The 25,510-nt window shown below is 32.9% G+C and overlaps 2 protein-coding genes across 19 annotated transcripts; one reads left to right on the forward strand and one right to left on the reverse strand.

Annotated features, from left to right (window-relative positions):
- The first annotated feature begins 285 nt into the window (after positions 1-285).
- On the forward strand, positions 286-15,364 carry LOC7478776 (MADS-box transcription factor 23). 4 transcript variants are annotated; one of them, XR_008060126.1, is made up of 10 exons: positions 286-448; positions 882-1,118; positions 11,303-11,381; positions 12,328-12,389; positions 12,691-12,790; positions 12,878-12,919; positions 13,007-13,087; positions 13,376-13,530; positions 13,631-13,787; positions 14,553-15,364. XR_008060126.1 is itself a non-coding variant. In XM_002313922.4 (9 exons), the coding sequence occupies exons 2-9, from the start codon at positions 937-939 to the stop codon at positions 13,644-13,646; spliced, it is 717 nt and encodes a 238-aa protein (XP_002313958.3). In that variant the 5' UTR covers positions 286-448; positions 882-936; the 3' UTR covers positions 13,647-15,364. The 4 variants fall into 4 exon arrangements, 3 of the variants coding, with proteins under 3 accessions (XP_002313958.3, XP_052311845.1, XP_024463960.1); XM_002313922.4 differs by having other exon boundaries at positions 13,631-15,364; XM_024608192.2 differs by having other exon boundaries at positions 311-448; positions 870-1,118; positions 13,631-15,364.
- Positions 11,075-20,722, reverse strand: LOC112328617 (uncharacterized). 15 transcript variants are annotated; one of them, XM_052455886.1, is made up of 8 exons: positions 20,534-20,722; positions 20,361-20,442; positions 16,215-16,286; positions 15,838-15,950; positions 15,375-15,452; positions 14,739-14,774; positions 14,535-14,628; positions 11,075-11,910 (listed from the first exon to the last, which is right to left on the reverse strand). In XM_052455886.1, exons 3-8 carry the CDS (start codon positions 16,215-16,217, stop codon positions 11,671-11,673), a joined length of 564 nt encoding a protein of 187 aa, XP_052311846.1. In that variant the 5' UTR covers positions 16,218-16,286; positions 20,361-20,442; positions 20,534-20,722; the 3' UTR covers positions 11,075-11,670. The 15 variants fall into 15 exon arrangements, 4 of the variants coding, with proteins under 4 accessions (XP_052311846.1, XP_052311847.1, XP_052311849.1 ...); XM_052455887.1 differs by having other exon boundaries at positions 11,075-11,921; XR_002983635.2 differs by lacking the exon at positions 11,075-11,910 and adding exons at positions 12,391-12,742; positions 12,908-13,036; positions 13,133-13,229 and having other exon boundaries at positions 14,739-15,950; positions 20,534-20,716.
- Between the last annotated feature and the right edge of the window lie 4,788 nt (positions 20,723-25,510).

Below are 25,510 nucleotides of genomic sequence, written 5' to 3' on the forward strand. Positions count from 1 at the left end.
AAAAAATATATACAAAGATAAGGAAAAAAGTGCAAAAAAAGGCAAGGCCCGGTTTTGGTAACAGCACGTGTCGATAATCTATTAGATAGACAGCTAAGCAGGGAATCGGGGACCCAGGTACGAGGAAATCATATTCTCCACTTGATGGTGTAGCGCTATCAATCATACTCGCTCTCAACTACCGACATTTGTCCTTAACAATCTCGTGTCTCTTCTTAACCCCTCATTTGATTCTCTTGACCCTGAAGAATGGTCAATTAAGACACCTTGGTTGGATTAACCACTTAATTAAAAGAAAGAATTTGTTTTAATCTCTCATCAAAGGCCAAAACACCCACTTTCAACTTTCCACATAAAGCAAAAGATTGGCATCCTCAACATTTCTCCAAAAGAGGAGCAGCAGCTGCTCTTCCTCCATCCATTCTCCATCATACCTCCTCCAGCACAAGTATGCTTCTTTTCTCCTTTCTCCTTTCTCCTTTATTTATTTATTTTTTCTTGCTCTTTTCCCCCTGATAAATTGTAAACTCCCTATTTATAGACTTTTCTTTAATTATCTATTTACATGAAATTACTTTCCGTTTATTCTCGCTTAATAATAGACCAATTACTCTCCTATATCTAGACTAATTAATACCACGTCTTCATTTCTATTTTTGAAAAAAAAATTACTGTTTCATTCCCTATAGTTTGTGACCCCTTCACTTTAGGTTTTTTTTTTTTTTTGTGGAGTATTTTTTGGAAGGATCCCATCTTTTTATTGATCTATACCATCGATTTGTTTTTTGGAGATTCTTTATATATCAGCACTAATCAATATATTAATTCAAGAAGGATTTTTCCTGTAATGTTTTTGACAATTGACCTAGTTGTGAATTCAGATCTTGGATCTACCTAGCAATAAAAGAAGAGTGAGAAAACCCCAAGATCAGCAAGATGGGGAGAGGAAAGATTGTGATACGCAGGATCGACAATTCGACGAGTAGGCAAGTAACTTTCTCCAAAAGAAGAAATGGGTTGCTCAAGAAGGCTAAGGAGCTATCAATCCTTTGTGATGCAGAAATTGGAGTTATTATCTTCTCCAGCACAGGCAAACTCTATGACTATGCAAACACTAGGTCAGACCTCTCTCTCTCTCCCCTCTTCTATTTCTATATATTTGGTTTATACAGTATATATGATTTAATTAACAGTAATTAGTTCCCATGTATTGATTTGCTTGCTCTTAATTTGTCCTCCATCTCCATCTTTATCTTCCTTTTCTCCTCCTCTTTCACAAGATAAGCAGTTCCCATGCTCAGGTAATTAGAATTTAATTTTTACATAAAATACAGCTTCTAAAATATGGTTCATAGAGATAATTAAGGTTATTGCATAAAATAAAGTTACAACTTTGTTTCGCGAGAGCTTTCCAACCCGAAGACCACCTTTTTCATACGCATGCATGTTATTGCCGGCCGACACCTTTCTCATCAGGGATTCAAGGTGATCAGCCTGCAGGTTATTGTTGATTCACATTCATTTTGTTTAGGCACATAAGCAGCTTATTGCAGATGGTAATGGCTGTAGTTTGAGTCTGAAAAATAAGGAGCTGCAGCTTATGAACACTGTTTCACTGTTTCCGAGTGTCGGTAAAAATTGTTTTTTAAAATATTTTTTTTATTTTAGAATATATTAAAATAATATTTTATTTTTAAAATTTTATTTTTAATTTCAACATATTAAAATATCTAAAAACACATATAAAAATATAATTTAAAATTAAAAAAATATCAAAAGTTTAATTAGGTTGCAATTCAACATACAACCAGGAAGGGAAACCTATATTTACTAGGTTTTAATGTTATTCACCATCTACTGGCTAGATACTGTATAGCCACAGTACAGATCAATAGTGTTTTAACAGTTACTTTTTAGATATACATTATGTATATATTGGCTTCAATACTGACACGAACATCTGTTTTGTTAAGATAAATCAACAATTAAGATTAAATCTCCTCTATATATCCCTTAATTTTACACAATAACAAATTCCATGAGAATCAATATACGTTCTTCACTTTTCATCTAAGAATCAAACTCTTCGACTCCAAGCTCCGGGTTTTTGGATACTGCCCATATTCTTTCTTCAAATTAATTAAATTAATATTTCAATATCAGGTATGTTGGATCATGCATGTCTCAAGCCTCGGTGGATTTCACTTTCACTCGAGGAGGAGATACAAGTGAATATATATATATATATGATGTAAAAACATTAATATTAGAGTCGATTTTTGCTCTCCAACTAATTACATGTCAATCAATAATAATTTCTCTTTAAATGACTTTAAGAGTGCACTTCTTATATATATCGACTCAATGTACTAAAAAAATAAATTATCTAAATATTACTGAGGAATTAAGGAATGCGCACATTTTTAACCATCGAATCAACCTCTTAAGATATATTAAACTCTCAATTAATCATATAGTATAATTTTACAAGACCATACAGAAATACCTAGCATAAACAGTACTCTGTTGTGGGGAAATATTTAAATTGATATTTAGATGTGACTCCTTACAGCCCCTCCCTCTTTTTAAAAACATTCATAATAACTTAAATTAATCTTAATTCTTCAAATTTACCCTTGTCGTATCTAAACATTTACCCTCTTATTCTTTGAGAGTTTGTTCATCCGTCCATATAGTATAGACTACACTAGTATATTTGCCGTGCTACACTTACGGGTTGGATTAAAATAAAAAAAATGAATATAAGAAAAGGTGTTTAGGTAGTAGGAAGTTATTTGATATTCTTATCTTTTTACCCTATCCAAGTTTAAAATTAAATCATATAGAGATTATCTAAACTTGAATCAATTGATTTGATAGGTCTAAAAACAACCCAAATAATTTATAAAAAATATGGTTTGGCTTAAAAAAAAATCGTGGTGATAATTTTTTTTAATATTATATAAGATAATAATATATTAGATCAACTAGACTTTGCAGCTTAACCCGCGACTTAGGTTATGAATTTAATAACTTACTGTAACTATTTTTTTAAAACTATTGTAAATTATTTTTTACTTAATTATACGATAACAAAAATGGATGCTCGTAAAATCGAGCATAGACTAAACATAAGGATGTTTGTTTGAGACTGTGATAATCTCATAAAAAACAAGCTGAAATAAATTATGAAGACTAATGCAAAATTAACTAAATATTGAAGAATAAAGCAAAAGTGAATCTAAACTCAATGTTGAAGAATAAAATTAAAAAAAAAAACAAGAAAGAGAGAGAGAAAAAAAAAATCTACTTCACTGTATATATGAACAATGAAAGGGTGGTTCATTCCTAGTTTTTTCAGTATGTAGTGGCATTCTTACAAATGAAAGTAGGATTTGTAGTTCAATTCAATTACAGTGGTTTACAAAAATGAATCAAAACTTAACATTAAGAAATAAAATTAAATAAAAAAAAAGAGAAAAGAGGGCCTTCTTCACTATTTCTATGAACAGTGAAGGGGTGGTTCATGTTTAGTTTTTCCGGTATGTAATGGCACTCTTGCAAAAGAAAGTGGGATTTGTAGTTGTTTCAATTCGATTATAGTATTTTACATCTTTGCCTTCAAGGCTTATAAATCCTAATCCAGCTCTTGTTAATCCCACTTTCTTTTGCAAGAGTGCCACTAAATTACAAGATCATTTGCATTGCTTGGATATTTAGATTGCAAACCTTCTCTTTCACTATTGTGCTAGGCAATGCTCTTTTCTTGCTAGGATAGCAACGGTATGCAACACAAAAGCTTCTTGGAAGACCAACGTACACAAATATATATATATATATATATATATATATATATATATATATATATATATATATATATATATATATATATATATATCTGCGTGTGTGTGTATCAGTGTGTAAAATCTAATAGTGAGAAAGCTTTTACGTACATGGGCTAGCTTAGTTACCATGCGTAGCATTAGGTTTTTCCAGAACTGCTAATCGAAAACTTGCATCACGGTAAAGAACCTTGATGACAGTGAGGATTCCGGGCCTTTTTGCCTAACCATTATCGAGATATAAAGTAAATTTTTTTTTAACTGAGAGGTATAAAGTAAATTGTCCTAGAATGAAGTTTTTACCCAGGACTATAGGGTGCATGGTTCAAGAGAAGAATTGTTGATACACCTGTGTGCTGGGACTTGGGAAACAATGATATATATGCACCTTCAATATAGTATATACACGTACATCAACCGAATCAAACCCTTAAACAAGTTTACCAATTGCATAGGATTAATTAAAATAAATATAGAGAATTTTATGTAATAAAATTATCATCTTTGAATGTTAATCAAACGTACATTTTTTTTAATAACACCTTTTAAATTTTCAATTACGCTTTGTCGGCTTCATAGTTTACACCTTTTTTCTTCATGATACCTACGCTTCTTTATCATTTTCATTATGTTTATTCATATTTATATTTCCTCTTTAGTTTCCTTTGCGAGCTAGGTTCAGTATATATAGAAATTGTTCATGAACTTGAATTAATTATGAAATTTAAAGGATAGACAACGATCAATCAGTCAAATTCAAAGGAGATGGTCATATTTGTCAAGTAATACTAGAAGTGAAAATTGAATAGCAACAGGTATAAGAAAAACGTACGTTTAAGAAATTAGAAGGCAAGATAAATAAACCTGTAGAACACAAAGTTAAAGCATAATTGAGATTTGTTTCATCAATATTCCGTGCGGATGATGAAAATCTCCTTATTTATAAAGAAATAAAAAGAGCTTAGGGACTAAAAGTAATTTAAATAATTAGAATTTAGAGCCTAATAGTAATTTTTCCTAAATAATAATCATATAATTAATGATAATGAATGAGTGAACACCTTATGGAACTAGAGGTGTTCAGTTCAGTTTGGTTTTTACCCATAAAAAACAACCGAACCGAAAAAAAAACCGAACCGAAACCGGTCTAAACCGACCGGTTTCCGTTTGATTTCGGTTTGGTTTTTGATGCCCAAAACCGAAAAAACCCATATGCTTTTTTTGGGCTTTATTTGGCTTTGTAATGAGCTTTATGATGGGCTTGGAATTAATGTTGATATTGTCTAATTTCTTTAAAGATTCCAAAGTATATTTAATTTTTTTACCACTAAATATTCATTTGTATTAAATTGTTATTGTCAATCTTGTGTTTATTAAGTTTTTTGGCCACTGAATATTTATTTATATTAAATTATTAATGTCAATCTTGTGTTCAATATATTTTTTACCTTTCTAATATTTTTCTGCTTCAAAAAAGTTTAAATAACACACAGTCACACACCAATATGTTAAAATTCAAATTACAAACCATTGCCTTCAAAGGGCTTAAAGAAAAAACAACAAATAACATTATCATAAAACACTCCAAGCAAAAAAAATAAATTTCCATTTGCACATCGTCTCAATAAAAAAACACTTCAAGAACATTGTACTTTGATTCCTGAAATTCATAATATAAAATTATAACATGATAAATTAAATTAGAAGATATAAAAAGAAAAAAATAGTATTTTTACCACACGTTTTCAATAAATGCATCACAATTTGCGAACTAATTATCATCCGTTGCTAGATGCAACTTTCTACCAAATTAAAATTAATAAATCATAAAATAAAAGGTGTAAGTTTTTAAAAAACATTACTTGATTCAAGGTTTTCGTAGGTTTCAAAATCATTCATCAAGGTTCTATTATCAGTTGGAATTGAACCATGATGCAACCAATTTTGACAACAAATAAGTGCTTGAACTGTTGCTGGAGAAAGAGAACTTCGAAATTGGTCGAGTATACGACCGCCTGTGCTAAAGGCTGATTCGGAAGCCACTATGGATATAGGAATAGCCAGAACATGTTGTGCAATTTTCAAAAGTATCTTATATTTTGAAGCATTAATCTTCCACCAACCCAAAATATATAATTTAGCATCATTAGGATACTCACAACCATCAAACAAATACCTCTCAACCTTGTTTCTATTTTTCACACTATCTTCCTCCTGTAAGTGCCTTTTGAATCGAGCTAAAGTGTTAACATCTACCTATATGTCATCAATAGCATCATCAACATCTTGTTTATGCCTATTATCATCCACCACTTTATCGGCTTTCAAATAAAACTCATACAAGCTCACCAAATTATCTTTCACTTTTTTTTGTTAGCAATTGTGCTTTGTCATAATCATACAATTCACCAAAACAAAATTTTACATATTTCAACTTAAGACGTGGATCCAAAACATTAGCCGCATACAATATAAAATTTTGATTTGCTTCACAACCCCAAGACTTTTCAAACTTACTCATCATGTTCATCGTCATTCCACTCAAAAGATTATCTCTACTTTTACACAATTGCAACAAGTTTGTATGCATATAAATCAATTCATTGAAGAAAGAATTTGATGTGACATGTAATGAGTCAGAAAATTTCAATGTAATCATGTAAAAAATCTTTAAAAACTTCAGCAAAGTTATAGCATTTTCCCAATCCTCCAAACTAAGTGGCCCTATGTTTTTTTTATTCTCCTTTGAATCAACCTCCAAAAAGTAACTCATATACCTAGGTTCACTTTGACCTAACCTCACAAACACCTTTTCAAACTTTTCAGCAGCTTCTAACATAAAATAAGTTGAATCCCATTAAGTTGCAACATCCAAACACAATGATTTCTTACACTTTATATGCAACTTTTCTGTACACTTCTTAAATACAAGTAGCCTAGAAGGTGAAGATCTCACAAACCTAATTGCATTTCGAATCTTAACAACAGAAACATTAATCTCATTCAAACCATCACACAGAATGAGGGTTTACAATGTGTGCACAACATCTAACTTGCAAATGTTCATTTGGCAATATATTAGTTGGCCAATCTTTCATTACATTCTTTAAATATGAAATAGTAACACTATTAGAGCTTGCATTGTCTATTGTAATAGTTAAAATTTTATCAATCGCCCAATATAACAAACAATTTTTAATAACTTGACCAATTGTCTCACCCATATGATTGGAAACATGACAAAAATTCAGAATTTTTTTATGCAAATTCCACTCATTATCAATCCAATGAGTCGTTAAGGACATATAGTTAATGTTTTGGATTGATGTCTATGTATCTGTTGTTAAGCATAATCGTTGACCTTTAAGAGCTCTCTTTAATCTTTTCTTCTCTTCAACATAAAGTTTCAAACAATCTCTCATAATAGTGAAACGAGAAGAAATGTCAAATTTAGGCTGCAAGGTCTTAGAAAATAATCTAAATCTCTTACCCTCCATAAAATTAAAAGGCAACTTATCAATTATAACCATTTTTACTAGTGCTTGTGTGCATTCATCATAATCATAACCTATTGCCTTAAGAGTTCCCACACTTCGATCTCCTGATTCACCCCCTGCTTTATTAGGTTCTAATATCAAAAAATTTTGCTTCTTATCAACCACAAAAGAAAACTTTTTGCATACTTTTAAATGACTCCACATATTACTTGTCCCATTAATAATAGTATGACATGCATAATCATTTCCATAATAATTACATTCAGCTCTAGGGGTTGTAGGATCACCATCAAGTTTTGTAAAATGATCCCAAATTTGTGATTTTTTTTTTATCATCAACATTTCTTTTCCTTGATGTAAGGACTTGAAGTTGTTTACCTTTATTATCCGTGGCGGATCCTGCAGTAGTTGATGTTGGGTTAGTGTTTGAAGTTGAGACATTGGTTGATGTTGGGGTAGTGCCAGTGGATAAAGCATTTTGATTTTGAAGGTTTTCCATCTGTAATTACCAAATGCAAACATGTTAATATTTATGCATGTTGGAATATGCAGTATATAGCAATGATGCAACAGCCAACAACTATAGGTAAAAGAACCCCAAAAATAGCTAGAAGAAGTAATAGATTTAGCTAAGCTGAAATTAAACCAAACTGAAATTAAACCAAACTGAAATTAAACTGCACAAACCAGAAGAAGTAATAGACAGTCAATTGGACTTGAAAAAAAGGATTTAAAAACACGTTTTAAACTTAAAAACAAACACACTACAGTCAACTGGTTAAAAAACCGATAGGGTGATGAGTGAGTGAGTGAAGTGTGGAGTCAACTGTCTGTTATCTATTTATTAATTAAGGGTTAGTTTTGATTGTTGCTTTTAAGTGGAAATTAAAATTACTGATAAAATTACATAAAAAGAAAATGCTTTATTATTGCTTCATAGAAATTGTGTTGTGATGCCAGACCACAACAACAGGCAGGTTAAAAGCAATGCGAAACTAAATAATCCTAAGAAAACAATCAACTGTGACAAAAATAAAGGAGGCCATGAACCACAACATACCTAGTAAAACAAATTTGTAACCCAACTTTTGTGAAACTAAATAATCCTAAGAATTTGAATTGAGAGCAGGATCAAACATGAATAGTTTACTGTGTTTCAGAAACAAAGACGCAAACCACAGCATACCCAGTAAAACATTGTTTCTTATCAGTTCAAGTTGTGACTCAAACAAAGACGCAAGCACTAAATCAAAATATATACATTCCTTTTAGTGCTCAAGAATAAAAACCCAATTAAAACAAGCACAAATAGCAACTGTATAGTGTACGCAAAAAAAATACAATAAATTAAAAATAAACCAACTGTATCTTTGACCTTCTATACCATGCTGAGCATTCAAAAATACAAATGGTTACCTTATAAATGGATTTTTGAGCATTTAAAACAGCAACTGTATCTTTGACCTCTGCATTGAAAAAAAAGCAAATACAATAAATTAAATAGATGATAAAGTTCGGCAAAATAGGAGCAGCCATTAGTTAATTAATTAATTAATTAAAAAGTAAAAAACAAAATTAAAACTCACTGTTATAGAACTGATTCAACAAAGGAGTAGTGGAGACTGTGGAGTACCATGTGATCTTACGTAGATGAAGAGGAAAGGCCAACTAGATAATGGATAGGTTATGAAAAACGTCGATCTGTTTTTGAGAGACTTGATTGGTTTCAAATTTCAATTATTTGGTGTGTCTGGTTGTTTTGGATCTCTCTATTTCTAAGTCTAAGGAGAGGGAGAGGCGAGAGGGGGCGGGTGCTGGTAGCTAGGGTTACTGGGCAAATCAAGCTAACGATCTTTGTGTTTGTAAGTGATGATGGAAACAAAAACTGTTTTGGATCTTTGTGTTTCTATTTTCTAAGTCTAAGGAGATTGGAGAGGGAGAGGTGAGAGGGGGTGGGTGCTTTGTTAGGGTTAGCGGAGAGGCGAGAGGGGGCAAAATTTTCTATTTATACTATAGTATCGTTTTTTGAACCAGTTCGGTTCGGGTTAACCGGTTTCTGCATTACAAAATCGAAAACCAAACCGAACCGAGATTTTTTCTAAATATTCTAATCGGTATGATCGGTTTTTTTGGATAATTTTTTTTTTGTTTTCTTAGTTTATCAGTTTTTTTATAACCCCTACATGGAACACTCATCCATGAGGCTGAGCGTTGGAGTCTCACATTAATCCCCACGTCTAATTGTAGCTTCTCTAAAAAAAAAAAATGTCCTTTAAGCTTTGGTCTCTAAATAGGAGTGATTAAGAGTGATGTGATATATGCATAATATTTATATTTCATGTACCAAAAAAAAAGTATAACTAACCTATCCTTCGACTGCTGCTTGTTTTTCCAAAATTTTCTCATAATTTAGATTCAAAATATATATAAAACTTACCACAAGATACTTAATTGTCTTTATAGTTTATACGAAAAATAAAGGATGCCTTTGATTTTCACTTAAAAGATATATAGACATGTATGTGCAACTTTATTTAATTTAGATTGGAATCAAGAAAATTGTTTAGATAAAGAAGAATAATAAAGGGCTTTTGACGTTGAGTGCCTTGTGTCGCTTCCACCTCTTCCATGAAGATCAATGTCGTTCCCATATCTAGCAAGTTATAATAATACCAATATCCAAGAGAGTATATGCATCCTCAATTTCTTATATTTGCGAACTTTAACGGTCTGTTTTTGCATCACTTCCTTTTTTTTCCCTCCTTTACCATGTTGATCCCCCCCCCCCCCTCTTTTTTGTCTTGTCAAAAGCAGCAACTCGTTTAGTATGATGGTTTTAATTTTTAGTTTTTGATTTCCAGAAGTGATGGTAATTACTAGTTGTTGTTATTAGTTCATAGCGGTGCATACTCGCCAAAGGTGGTGGTGACTATTGGTGTTGCTGGTGGTGGACGGGTGCTAATATGGTGGTGATGGTAACAACTAGTAAGATACTGGTTGGTGGCACCGGTAGTTGGGCCATATGCCCCTTGAATATCTGTAGTAGTGACAATAAACGAGCCTACGATATAATTGCAGTGGTCACCAAGTGATGGCGGTGATGGCAGCCCCCACTGACCTTTGGCTGTGGTAGCAACCAGCCAAACACTTCACCAAAGCACCTAACCTTGGATTACTAGCGTCAATGCTGGCGTGGTTAACTGTGGTGACCGGTGAAAATTGTAACATATAGGAAGGTCGCAGTTTAGCTTGCTGCAACCCGCCAATCGTGGCGTTGGCTAGGTGGGCCCAGTGGCGGCGGTCACCAGTTGACATAATAAGTCTGTATTCAGCGATGAAAAATTGAATAACGTTGATAAAATCAGGTATTGTTAGTAAAATCACTCTTTTATTTAAAAAATCAAGCCAATCAGTTGCCAAATTTAGTTTCTTAAAACAAAAAAACGAAAATATTGGCAACTGTTCATTTTTGGGCTCGTTGAAAACAAAATCAAAGCGCTGAAGACCGAGGGGGGCCACAAGAAAGATATTTGAGTACCTTCTCTTTGCCTGTAACTGAGACCAAGGTCCTAGGACCCTGGCCAGTAAAGGGCAATATTCTACACCATACTTCCGTTACAGCCTTGAGAGGTGACAGGTAAAGACAGGGTGCGCCAGCAACTCTCATTTGTTCACTTGGATCTAAACTGTAGATCATTCGAACAGTGACCAGAAAATATGGAGACAGTGTCCCAATTTCACATGCAAATTTGATAAGGCATTGATGGGGGCATCAATTAGTTACATAACATCAGATGCGCTATAGTTTTCTTTCAATTGTGAGCATTCGTCCCGCTTCTAACTTGTGGATTGCACCTTACTAGTATCATTAGTTCATGAAATTCCTGGATGCCAAATTCGAAGAATTATCACCACAAAGAAGAAACCATGACTTTTTTTTTTGAACTTCTTGCTCTCATTCAGTATGAAGTCCATCATCGATCGCTACAACAAACAGAAGGAGGAGCAACAGCAGCTGTTAAATCCTGCTTCGGAAGTCAAGGTATGTACCCACCAAACACCCCTATCACTTGGCAGCTTTTACAGCATGCATAGTGGCATATGCATTTGAGTAGTTGAATTACTTCAGGAGGATTGCTGTCAATGGGCTCTAAAGGTCAATCTATACAGGAACAAAATTTATAACTAGTTACACGGTTTTTCACCGTTCCCATAGGGGAACTTTACTGGGATTTAAATCTGCCCCTGATTTTTTTTCTTAAGAAAAAAAAGAACGCCAAAAGTTGGCATCAACAGGCCTCAGAGCAGTTGGTTCCACAAATAGAGCACAGTCAGCCAGATATTAGGGATTTGGATCTAAGGCACCCGTCATTCACAATCACTAGATAGATTATAATAATTGTATGCCAAGGAGATGGCTCCAAGGCTAAACATCGGATGGCATCATTGTGGTTCCAAGTCATATACAATAAAAAAGCATAGAAGATCATCAACTCTGAGCTATCATTATCATAACATGCATGAGGGTCACCATAAATGATACGATCTTGTAACGGGCCAAGCAACGTCCACTTTTAACTTTCTGCAACCAATTATGGCAGTAAATCACCATACAGGAACATCTACAAATTTAAAACATTTCATTACCTTGTGTGCAAAACCCTGCACACAAATAACCATATTGTTTGTTGTAATTGTGATTCAAAATGTTTTTTTATTTATAAATATATCATGATAATTTTTTTTAATTTTTTTTAACATGCACATCTAAAAATACAAAATAAAAATTAAGTTTGAGCAAAATAAAAATAAAATAAAATATTCTTGAAATGGAGGTTTGGCAGCAAAATGACAAATACACCCCGAGTGTTGTGTGTAGATTGTTGCGTGACATTCAAATTTCTAAGGCAGTCACTTCTTAATGCAGCTCTCATCAAATTCTATTCTACATGAATTATTGATTGTCAAATGATGTGTGCTTCATTTAGTTTTGGCAAAGGGAGGCAGCAAGCTTGAGGAAGGAACTGCAATACTTGCAAGAATGCCATCGGTAAAGTTAATAATCACCCAATATTCTCAATAGATGATCTCAACAACACATCACCACTGGATTTCAAATGATGATGTGTAGGCTTGTCTGATCAAAAAACTTACAGCCGTGTAACCTTACTGGCAAAAATATCTCTAAATGTTTCATATCATTGATCACAGTTGACGCCACATCCGCCAGAAAAGAAAAGCTACCAGACTTTCTATGTATTTATGAACAGGGTTTTTTTTTAGCACCATATTCATGGACAAAGTATAAGACTCTGGCACCACACCTAATACTTGCCTCTGTGACATTGCAGGCAATTGATGGGAGAAGAACTGTCTGGTTTGAGCGCCAAGGATCTACAGAATCTAGAAAACCAGCTGGAGATGAGTTTGAAAGGAGTTCGAATGAAAAAGGCAAAGCCTCCCTGATCTCAAGATCACTTTTTATATGCACATGCAGCATGCACATAATGCTGATGCAGCCTTTTTCTTTTTACACAGGAACAAATTTTAACTGATGAAATTAAAGACCTGAACAGAAAGGTTTTCCAAGACTATTGACTTCAATAATTCTCGAATTGATTGTAAAGACATTCTCATGTTCACTGGCTTTCATCGGCTTCATTGCAGGGTAATCTAATTTATCAAGAAAACCTTGAGCTGCACAAGAAGGTTAAACTCGTCAGTCAAGAAAATTCAGAACTGCGTGAGGTACAAGTCTTGGCAGCACATGTATCACTAAGAAATATTTTCCACCTCCCCTTCGGCTCCGAACTTAATCTTTTACCACCAAATAAGGAACCTTGACAGAATATATACACCTGGTCGGTCTTCGTAGAATGCACTCCCAATCCTACAACCAGTTAGCTCTTCAACATCGAATAGAATTTAATGTCTTGTGCATAGGAACCATATCAAGAGCAGTAAGCCATAAGTAAAGTGAAACCTAAACTTCAGGATTTTAGAAACTGAACACTCATAACCGCACTCTTATCCCAGGTTTATGGAAGACAGAATGTGGATGAAGCAAACAGGGCTTCCCAGGCCCCTTGCACAGTAGGAAATGGATATGACTCGCATGCCCCAATCCAGCTCCAATTGAGCCAGCCACATCCTCATAACATCGAGGCACCAGGAAAATCAATGAAACTGGGGTAAGTTCTTTTCACGAGATATGGGAAACTGTACAACTAATAGTTATGAGAAATTGGCTTCACCATAATCCAATGACATTCTTTTCAAAATTTGCAACAGGCTGCAACTTCAATAGTGAAAGCAGTTTGTATCTGAAGATGGTTATCAATCATCATCCATTAAATTGATCCTAAGTTGAAGTGTGCATGCTTTCTAGCGATGAGATCTCAAGCCTCGGCTAAGATAAATATGTTCAGCAGCACAACCATCCTATTTGGTATGATATATTTTATACAATGTTTAGAGAATGATGTAAATGATTGCTGGACAAGCTATCTGTATCAAATATGCAAGAATGGAAAGCTCAATATGAGTTGGGTACTCTAGATGTCTAAAACATTTAAATGTGATCAACAAAATTGAACTACTAGAAGAAATGTGCTATGTATATATGCTTTGCTTAGTGAAGATTCATAAGATGATGATAGTTGTTTTATTGGACGATATAATCCATATATGCTTTCCTGTAATAGCATACATTCTTCGATTCTTTAAATAGAAGTTCATGAAAGAACATGTAGGAAGTCAATAAAACAATAATATGCTGCTTGATCTTACAACATACCAACTTCAAATGAGAGATAGTATAGTTACCAAAACAGAATGCTTGATTTATAATGACAAAAACATAATCCCTGTAGTTAAACACAATAAAACCTAGTACATTTGTCATATAGATGCAACAAAATCTAGGCATTGAGGGAAACAAGCGTAACTAGAACAGGATTTTTCATAACTGTAAATGAAGAAAAGCTGCATTTTAGTATCATTAAATGATTAAAGAATAAAAATGCTGTCACAAACTTATGTTCTCTATCAGAAATTTCGTCAACTATAAACCTTGAATAAAGACTAAATTAAACATCACAGCATAGTTTATGCAGTAATATTGCAAACAAAAAAAAAACACGCAATATCTCGAGAATACAAGTTCATAAATCTAAAATAGTCAGAATAACTGTACCTCATTTCCCTTTGCCAGGTCTAGCATAGAACTCGGCTGACGAGCTCTAAGCAGACAGGACTCCTCGGTAAAAGCAGTGGATAATATCCAATACCTGAAGTTCAAGACCAATCAGGATTCTTTAAAGTACAAGACAGAGCATATAAAAGCATTGTGCTTGTGTGTGTGTAAAGGAATTCAGTAAATAAAGGGCAGAGCATCTACCTTTGGCATTGTTCAAAGATTTTCCAGCGCCATTGTTGTGCTGTTACCCAAAGCAACATTAGTTTTAACTGCTTTTTTTTTCATATAAGATTTTACTTTTTCCTAAAATAACAAATGGATAATTTTCATGTACAGCAGCTTCTGAGCAGTGTAACTTGCCATTTCCAAGTCTCAGGTAATTCTTAACACAGACTAAAAATTGCCTCTCAGAAATGGCTCATCAATATATAATGGGAAGCCAACAATAAATTCTCCATTTCAAAAGTGAAATTCCAAATGTTGAAGTATACCATCAAACTTCACAACATGAGAAAACAAACAATTGGGAATTGATAGTGACAGAAGCAAGTGATTAAAACCAGAGCAACACAACTGTAAAGGACATTTAGATGTTCATTAGTGGAAAAATCAGAAGACTGGCAAGTACAACCACTGTCAGCAAGCGTGCATGCTGATGCATCTTCCAATATTCATGCTTTACCAAACCTATGTTTTACTCACATGTGTCTACACTACATTAAACAAAGGAGATGGGAATGGATAGTGAGACAATTTTCATGGAACTTGTATTGTTTTGATATCGATTTTCAGATTAAAACTAAAGACATTAATAAATAAAAAAAAAACTTCCACTTATCTGTGTTTCCAGCATCCACTGAGTTGCCTTTGCAGTAATCAATATATTTGTACCACCACTCATAATAAAAAGATGTGCTGTAAAGATTAAAAAGATAATTTTTTTAAGATTCATGTGTGTGTGTGTGACCAAAATTTCTCTTTGAGCCTCCATGCTGTTAAAGATTTTATGATTTTAACTTGGTCTTACTTCGCAGACATAATAACACAACCATAAAAAATAAAAATGGAATTACTTCTACAGAATTTTAATACCTGCAACTTAGAGATCCCTCATGTGAGGCACTTGGCAAAACATGATGGAGACGGATTTCTTTTAGTTTGTTAACTTGGGTCTAAGTGATTTTGGGCCTCAATTGACTTCAATTTAGGCATTCATTCATAAGTTTGAGTGTGTCAATAAGCAGCAACAAAATCTAACCTTTTATGGGCTAAGTTAGTTTTAATCTGAAGGTAACCTTACCCATTCACATTTTCCATAAAGTTACTTTGTACAAAATTCAAAACAGCATCTCTGCAACCCAAGCCAATAACTTTACCGTTGCATAAGCAATGGCCCTTGAGTAAGATGGCTCTCTGAAATCAAGACCACGAGACCAATGTAAGCAAATGTCAACAGTTAATGTGCCCCCTACCAGAACTAATACCATAATTTAGAGACTGACTGATTAGGAAGTAACGTGTTGTAATGCCAGTGGCAAAAAAGGTTCTTAATTCCATCAGTTAAACTACATAATGGATTGAGTGAGTCATCAAACCATGTATTCTCAAATTAATTTATAAAGAATTACTTTGTTTTAGACACATATGAGCGAGATTTATTACATTTAATTTACTTACCATACTTTTCAGAGAACTGTGTAGTGTTACTGCCAGAAAGTAGTTACAAGTACCAAAATCAATCCATGTCTCCTGAATAAAAAAGCATATCTTGTTATTTCAAAACCAATAATGGGAAGCTAGTAGCAAGACCGGAACAAGTTTCATGCAATGTAAATGAACATGATCCACAGTGGTTCTTTACTAACAGTTAATAGAACCATATAAATATCTTACAAAACACAAGCCCATTTATTTGAATTTCAAGATTTAATGATGATTATTTTCTTTTGATTTAAGAACATAACATGCAGGCATGATGACATAAAACATGACCTACATGATTGTAACCTGCTTTCCAAGTTATAACCTATCTTGAAAACAAATTTCTTGAATGCTACCATATATAGCACGTAATCTTCAGACGATCATTGTTACACTATAACCTATCAGTTTAAGCAAAAATAGTTTTAAACAACATGATATGAGTACACAATGCTCCCATTCAGCAAAAACAAAATGTACACTAAATTCAATCAAAACGCTACTTAAGTTTCCTGATAAAAAAACAAAAAAACATTAGGACGTAGCACATGCCATGATAGTGCTGGTTTGGGGAACTCCCTCCTCGGGAATGGGCCCTCTGCTCCAAGGTTGCCAATTGATGATTTTAAAAGCCTTAATAACCCTCGAAACAAAGAGAATAGAGTGAAAGACTTGTCTTGAATAAAGCATTGACTCATAGCCTTGTTGGTGATGGAACAGGCTAAACCAGCCTGGAGCATGGGGTCCAGCCAATAGACATAACTATTAAGGTTAGGTGTTTTGGCGACGCATGTGTGATGCAAAGTCCTGAGTGGAATGCATACGGGGTTAGACCTAAACTCATGGCTTTTAGGATCTACTTCTAGGATTCAAGTGGCTTTTCATGCCTGGTACAAAGGGGAGTGGACTAGGCTAGAGTTCTAAGAGAAGATGAGAATGAGAATGGAGAAGGTGCTCCGTATTGCATTTGTTCAGGTTAGGTCAAGGACTCAACCACCCTACCGGTATTAAAATACCCGGTTTTCATCGAAACATTGAAAAACTAGGCCGGACCCGACCCAACCATTTTGGGCTGCGTCGGCGCTGCCCAGCCCAGTAAACAGTGGAGGATCTCTCCACTGTTCACACTACTCGTAGTAGTATTGAAGCTCATAACTCCTCTACGGGCACCATAATGCTTGACGAACACCATAGACTACGACCAGTGCACTACAGGCAAACAAGGAAACCAGGCAGAAGGGGTATAATCTATAATGTATTCATCCTAGGTCATGGAAGAAGGGAGGCAACTCATCCAAAATATAAGACACTATGGACTTTTATTTTAAAAGGCTTGGTAGCCATGATAGGGATCAAGGCAATAGCTTTAGGGCTAGGGAACTCTTAGGGTGTGTTTGTTTTTAAGGTAAGTTTTGTGGTTGTGGTTTGAAAAAAACAAGTTTATAAAAAGTATTTTTAGTTGTAGTTAGTTGGATTTAGATACGTATTTGATAAAAATTGTGGTTGAAGTTTATGTATAGCAAAAAACATATATAAAATGTTTGGATAACATGTTTTGGCTTTTTTACAAATAGTTAAAAGGAGATCAGTAAAGAATATTTATGAAACTCATTTAAAATAACATGTAAAAACTGCTGCACAAAACCTGCGTTTTGAACTCAATTTTTTAATGGGTCCTGCAGCATAAAACTCAATTCTCTTTAATACCAAACATGTTGTTGCGCTTAATTCACCGCTAACATGAAAGCCAGTGGAAAACAAACACAGTCTTAATTAGCTTGCTTCCTTTTGGGTTATGCTAAATATATTTGGCCTTAGGTCACCAATCCACTCTGCTTCCTTCTCTCCTTTCCCTGTAGTCTATATTAGCTAGAGGACCTCCACGCATTAGGCCTTGCTACTTATCCTAATGCACCCGTGTTCCTCGAATGGATCTCTTAGTTGTTGAGAGGGTTGCCCAAAAGCAGTATATAAGGCATACCCGGTAAAACTTACAAGTAAACCAGATATAAAGATGGCGCCTAGGGTTGCTATTTCCATTATTATATAATAAGAAAAGAATAAGAATTTCCATACCACAATGGATCTATGATAAGATCATTTATTTACAACGGAGTGGTATACAAAGTCAACAAATCTCAGTTAATACAAAAAAGGCTACACAAAGCGTTGAGGGGAGTTCTAAATCTGGTCCAAGACAAACTATTGTAGGGGATTCATTGAAACCATTGAATTCGGAATATGGTAAAGTAGCTCCGGGGTGGGTAACTACTCCTTTGATGGGTGTCACAATGGCTCTACTTGCGGCATTCCTTTCTATTATTTATTTTTTTATAATGATGGAATTTCAATGAATTAGATTTACAAGAATCACTAAATTCTAGCTTTTCAATACAAAGTGAAGAGGCCAGCAAAAATAGAAAGTATAAAATAGAGTTACCAACTTCTAACTTTCAAGTGATATTGAATACCCATAAGGTTTAAAACATGGGGGGTTAGATAAACATAAAAAAAACAAGCTTGTCCTTAAGCATTGAAAGAATAGCAATCATTAGGTTGGGTGGAAAAATTATAGAAAAGAAAGAAAACTCTACCTTTACTACAAGAAGCAGGAGAAAAAAGACACAGTAAGCCTACAGCAACTCATATCTCAGAGATAAAATCAGGAGAGCAAGAAATCATGGTCCATTCTGTTGAGACGGAGTAAGTGATGATACAAATGAAGAGTCCCAATAAAAATTTCTCTATTGATTGAGAAGTCACACATTAAAATGAACCCTGAAATTTCCCTTCTGTACTTTATGGATATTAAAGAATCCATTAAAAGGAGGGAGAAAGAAACATTGAACTTGGACATGGAAGCACCCAGAACCATCTATACCTACAACTTTAAACACCATTTACAGTCATTTACCAGCTAAACACTACCAAATCAGCAGACAATCATGACTCCATCCAATATGAGAACATGGCAGCGCTGATGTATAACTCAATAAATCAGCTTTCCTAGTAAAATTCAGAAGGGTACCTCTATTTACCATCTCTTGACAGAAGTTTCCGTCAACTCATCGAGAATATATTACTCTACTCAGGCAGTCTCCGACCATAAAAAACTCTAAGTACCCATTAGCACAGGCTTTATTCTCCTCCACTCCTCTAGGTATACCAGACAACAAAACTCTTTTCTCCCTCCACTAGGATTGTATGGCAACACAAGCATAATCAAACAACCTTGGACAAAGTGTCAGCGTCTTTTATGGATTTAAAGACTTGTTTCACGTATGAACCTTCTATTCTTAGAAACCTTATCGAGTGATCATATCCTTTAATCATCAAATATAAAGCACAAATCAAAGTAAGAAGTGAAAGGGCCAAATCCCCTCATCTTCTACTTGTTTTCTGTCATCTTCATTTTCTTCAATTAAATTTCTCAACCATGTATTGAATCTCAAACTAAATCAAGCAAGCACTAGTTTCGATTGCATCCAATCCAAAGGGTTGTCTCCACCACCACTTGTTAAGGTAATCAGTATTGCACAAAACAAGTTACTGAGCAAACCGAATTAATAGAAAAATGAAGACAACAATATGAGTGCGGGCACAAGATTTAATTGGTTTGGTAAAATCCTGCCAGCCTGTACATAGAGAAAAAATTTCTTCACTGTTAGGGATAAATACAACACAAAACAACACAATCATTGAGTAATTTCCGAGCTCAATCCAAAAACTCAATTACACCCACTCACATAACCTGAGGAAACCCCTCTCTCATCACTGTGTCTTAAGCCAACACCACAAATTAGGTCACGCCGCTAAACTCTTACATGTATAGAGCTCCCGGAACCACTATCTTGTAACAATTCCTTTCTACAAAGGAAAAAATAAACCCTAGACCATGTCAAGCAAAGAAAAAACAGTGATTAAAAAAAAAACCTAGAAAACGTCAAACCATGTAGAATTGCGAGATATGCTAGGAAATTGATGCAAGAACCTCAATACACAGATCAATATAAAGTCAGGTAACAATAATCCATCACACAACACACAACAAAAAAACACAAGAAGTTATAAAAACAAAAATAATTACTGAAACATGTGTGTGCATAAGGAATGCTCGTTTACCGATAGAAATCAAAGCCACTCCATAACCTTGAAACTAACTACTACACTCGGAAGCTTAAACCCGTCGAGGTAAGAAAGCAACCTGCAAATAGAATACAAACCGATCACAACCAAAAAAACTGAAGAGAGACATGAAAATGCAGTTAATTCAAAGGTCATGGAAGTTCACGCACTTGATAAAAAAGATGAGAGAACATGGAGATGGAGAACAACAGAGAGGGAGAGGGGGATCTAATTATTCTTAAGAGGAGGTAAATAAAAGGATCGCGCCTGTTTATGTTTATGTATGTAAAAGGCTGCATTTTGTGTACGTGGATGGAGAGAGAAGAAAATATCTCAATTCTCAACTAACTTCATCTCTCAAGAGGCTTAAATAAGGAAGGGCTGTGATTTAGTACATTTGAACTTAATGTAATTAGTGCACTTGGATAAGTTTCCGTCTTTCGCAGGGCCCAGTGTCTGAACTTGTGAGTTTAGCACTGAAAAAGGCTCGCTTCAAATGTAACACGGTAATTTTAATTGTTCATTCAATATATTTTTTATATTCATCTGTCAAGGCTCGGTTCTTGGATTAAGGGTTTTGCGATCAACACGGATATTTATTCATCTGTCAAGGCAGAATTATGGGCAGTAGTGAAGGGCGTTGAGCTTGCTAGAATGCTAGGTATTCAGAAGCTAGTTCTTGAATCGAAAATCATGCTTGTGGTTAATCAACTTTGATTTGTTGAAGAACTAACTTGATAGGGATCATTGGATAATTAGTAGCCCTCCTTTGAGTTTGTATTTAATTTTGTATTTCAATCTGATTAAGTAATCTAGGTTAACTTTTTTAATCTAAGGTTTTTTTACTGCTTTAATCCCTGTTTTCAATAAAAAAAAATAAAATTGATTATATGTGTTACTCACGTGATCTTACTAGCAGGTGAAGTTAGAAGGAAGTTTTCTTTTTTAATACAATATGAACAATAATTAGGAATATTTTTTGAAAATATTATGACATTAATTATTACGTGAAGCATGTGACAGGTCTCGTTAAAGAATTGAGAGAAAATCATTTAGCATGGATTATGGGAGGAACACGTAGATATTTGACAATTTTATTTATTGTATTTAACACAATGATCGAATTAAAAAATAAGTATTATTTATCAATATAATTAACATGAAAAGTATTTTGAATCTTTTTTGTAACAATCATTATAAAATTTCAAAATGGAGAACCAACAAGCTATCAAAACACAACGTGGGTTAGTGAGATGTTCATAAAAATAATAAATAAACACCATCAACTTCATTTTCTTATTATTATATTATATTAGCTGCATAATTTTAAATCTTTCTATACCAAAACGAACTTGAAGTGTTGCAAAATTTGTTAACTAAGACAATTAAAAATATTTTTATTTTGAGTTACTGTAGTTTTTCTTTTTATAAAATGCAGTTGAGCATTGATTATTGTGGTTCTTACCGTAAATTTAAAATTGTCTTGATTGGTTGAGAGAAAATGAGTTAATTAAAATTAATTTGCCATGATTTACCAAGTTTTGTTTATGTTCTTTTTTCTTCTAAGATGTTTTAACTTTTTCCTGGTTTTTTTATAACATGCAACTAATATTGGCTATCAAATCAACTTGCTGGGAGAAAAACCCACCTTCTTTCTACTAAAAAATCAACAGAAAAAAAAAATATAATCATAAATATAAATTCCCGTATTTTTCAAGAGAAAGAATCCAACTTATTGTCGCCACTTGGTGGCAATTCAATAGCCACGTGATCGAACGGTAAGCGGCAAAGCCAATGTGCCGTGACACTTTAACACGCAACATATCTTCTTTTTCTAGGCATGTTGTCTAGTCCAACTGTCCAGGTGACCTCTGCGTGGCCGAAGGGAAATGGTTTTTACACTGTCTTTGTGTTGCCGTATTTTGGACCAAATCAAGCGTGGCAGCAGGAGCAGACCAAGATTTTTGGATGGGAAGCAAGGAAAGATGCTGCATAAAATTTATAATGTTAGGTTTAATTACGTGATTACTTTGATTAGTTTATCATCAATACAATTATGTAATGCGTTTGGGTTTCTTCTAAAAGATGAAATTTCCTTTCATTTTATTCGTTTTGAAAAAAAAAATATGCATTAAACACGTTCTCTCAACTCCCTATAGAGAAACTTGTTCAAAAAATTTAAAAAAAAATTGTAAAAATAGTTCTTAAAAAGTAATTGCAACGAATTTTGAAGCTGTTGGACTTTCTGGGTTTATATTTGGACGTTCATAGTTAGGTATATGAAAAGTTAAATTGTCAGATAATTTTACATATTAAAAATATATTTTATTTTATTAAAGAAATAAAATCTCTTAATTATTCTTATTTAATTCTCTAAGCAATGATAATTAAAGATTGAAAAAATTTTATTTTTTTAATAGTATGTGTTTTCAAATTCAACAATAAGCTAGGATTTCTTCGCCCACAAAAGGTCTCTATTAATATTGATATAAAAATATTTTTAAAAACTAAAAGGTTATTTTAACTCGTCGTTAGTGATTTATTAACATGTAAAGCAAGTATTTTTTAAAAAAAGCTTCAAAGATTCGTTACATCAACTACTTGCTTCCGCTCGCTATGATAAACACATGTTATTCTTTATATACCTCTGTACATAGAGAATGCAAGAGGGAAAAAAAAATCGATATCGTCTATGGCTTTTATAAGATGGTTCCCCTTCTGAGCAGGTACAAGTTGTTTTTGACAAACTAAAAACTAAATATGATTTATATTATCAAATTACTTATATTATCAAATTATCTAGTTTTAAAATATAATTTATATTATTTTATAATATATCTTTTTAAAGTAAAAGTCATTTGAGTTTGAACTTGAAACTTGCATATATCTACTTTATCTTGTATTTATTTTTTATCAAATAAATAGGAATGATGAGATTCAAACTCGTAATTGTTTGGTTATTAGATTTTTGATACCATATCAAAAAACCAATTTAACTCAAAAATTTAAATTGTCATATGAAATTCTATGATATAATTTATATTATTTTCTATCATATACAGGAATTGGATTAAAAAAAACCATCAACGGCTAAAAATAACCATCAATGTAAAGTTAAGCACTCGCAAAGCTATCTCGAGATCAGTCTAAGCCAGAGCCAGAGGATGCCATCATACCATCATTTTTTGACAATTTTTCATTTAGCACTAAAAGTTTTGAAAAAATAAATATGCCCTTTGATTGCAGGCCAGATTCATTAAAAAAAAATTATTCTACAATAATTATTTTTTTATTTAATTTTTTAATTTATCCTGAATAATTTATACTGGCACTCCCATTTTAAAAATTCCAGTTTCATCCTTGCCTTGGTCCCAGTAAAATAAAATAAATTTCATACAAGCAAGTTATTAATTTCCTTTCAAATCTGATATAAGCCATGCATCCCCCTCACATTATGCAGTGTAAATAAAATACTCCATGAGTCTTCATCCAACGCTCGGTGCATAAAAAGAAAAGTTTCTTGATTAAACTGAATAAAAGACAGGTGAGTACGGTGAAAGTGAGAATTATATTTATTAGCTGCATGAACAAATACACATGCACGAGACACCGTTCCAGCGGTATCCAATAGTTTTCATCGTGCACCCCCCCTCATGTTTCATTATTTATAGACAATTTCTTCTTTCCAGATTCTTTTTTTTTTTGTCATTGTTTTTTTTAAAAAATTTATTATTTCATGCTATATCTGTATTATTTTATGTTTTGGGATTTATTTTGATTCATGTACTTTAACCTATTTGACGTGTCACAAAATATTCTTAAACAATTTAGGTTATAGTAAAAACTATTGAAGCTACAATGAGTAGAATTATATATATATATAAACTCGGTGGGAGAGCGGCAATGGGACAAGAGGGGCAATTATCCTTCTTCTTTTTTTTTGAAATATTTTTTTATATTAAAGTATTAATATAATATATTTACAAGGTTAATTTATTTGTTAGCTAGTAATTCATCCAAGCTCCTTTTCTTTTTTAACTTTATCTCTGTTTTTTTTTTCTATAAAATTTCTCTTTAAACCCTAAATTATTAATTAGTTAAGCAAGTAATCTATTATGTTTTATACTTTAGGAAAGTTTCCTTTATCTTTTCTATTTATTTCATCATCTAATTTTAGTTTTATTTTTTTATAATTAGTTATTGAAAATGTAGGTATTTATAATAATTTATGGGTTTGTTGAATTAATATGTGTATGGGTGATATTATATGCTAATGGATATGAATTGAAATGAGTTTTGATGAATTAATATGTATTTTGCTATAAATTTCATATGAAAAATGATGGTGATGAATCTAGTAGTGATTAAAAATAAAGTGCAGAATAGCTCAAAAAATTAGGGGCATAATAGATAAATTAAAAAGAAAACATTTAATATTTATGTTTAATCTACTTGTACAAAACAACAAGTCAGTAAGAACAACATCAATTTGTAACAATCATTTTAAGTTATGATTTTAGATGTTATGTATTACATGTCAGCATATAATTGTTGCCAAGAACTTTTATAGTCCTTGAAAGATTTAGAAATAGATAAACGAAGGTTTCTTGTATATATTGAGAAAAATATTTTGAATGAGATTAAAAATAAAATCATCATGAAGCAGTTTTAAAATATAAAATCTCGAAGAGAACAATTATAATGTATTTTTTTTATTTTAAAAGTATTCTTAAATTAATTTTACTTGACTTGAATTGGTACATATATTTTAAATTAATTTCTTTATATAATACATGTTTGTATAGTATATAATATCAAATATTTATTAGTAACTTGTCCCCTCATTTAAAAATTCATGGCTTCCCCTCTGTATAAACTATCCTTTTCATTTTTATTGTTAAAAGGGTGTGAAAAACTTTGGTTTGGTTCTTGAAGTTTTGTTTTTGTATTTATTGAGTATTTGTTGTATTAGATTTTTATATTTTGTCTCTTAACTTTATTTTTATCACTTTTTAATTTTTGAATGTACAAAAATAAGAGAGAGAGTCATTAAAAAAATATGAAAGAAAGTGTTTGGTCAACTAGATTTCAAACACACAAAAAATAATAATTTTGATGTTAATAAGTTCGTCATTGAAAGAAAAGTT

Source organism: Populus trichocarpa, chromosome 9 (genome assembly GCF_000002775.5).
Source record: "Populus trichocarpa isolate Nisqually-1 chromosome 9, P.trichocarpa_v4.1, whole genome shotgun sequence".
NCBI classification, from domain to species: Eukaryota; Viridiplantae; Streptophyta; class Magnoliopsida; order Malpighiales; family Salicaceae; genus Populus; species Populus trichocarpa.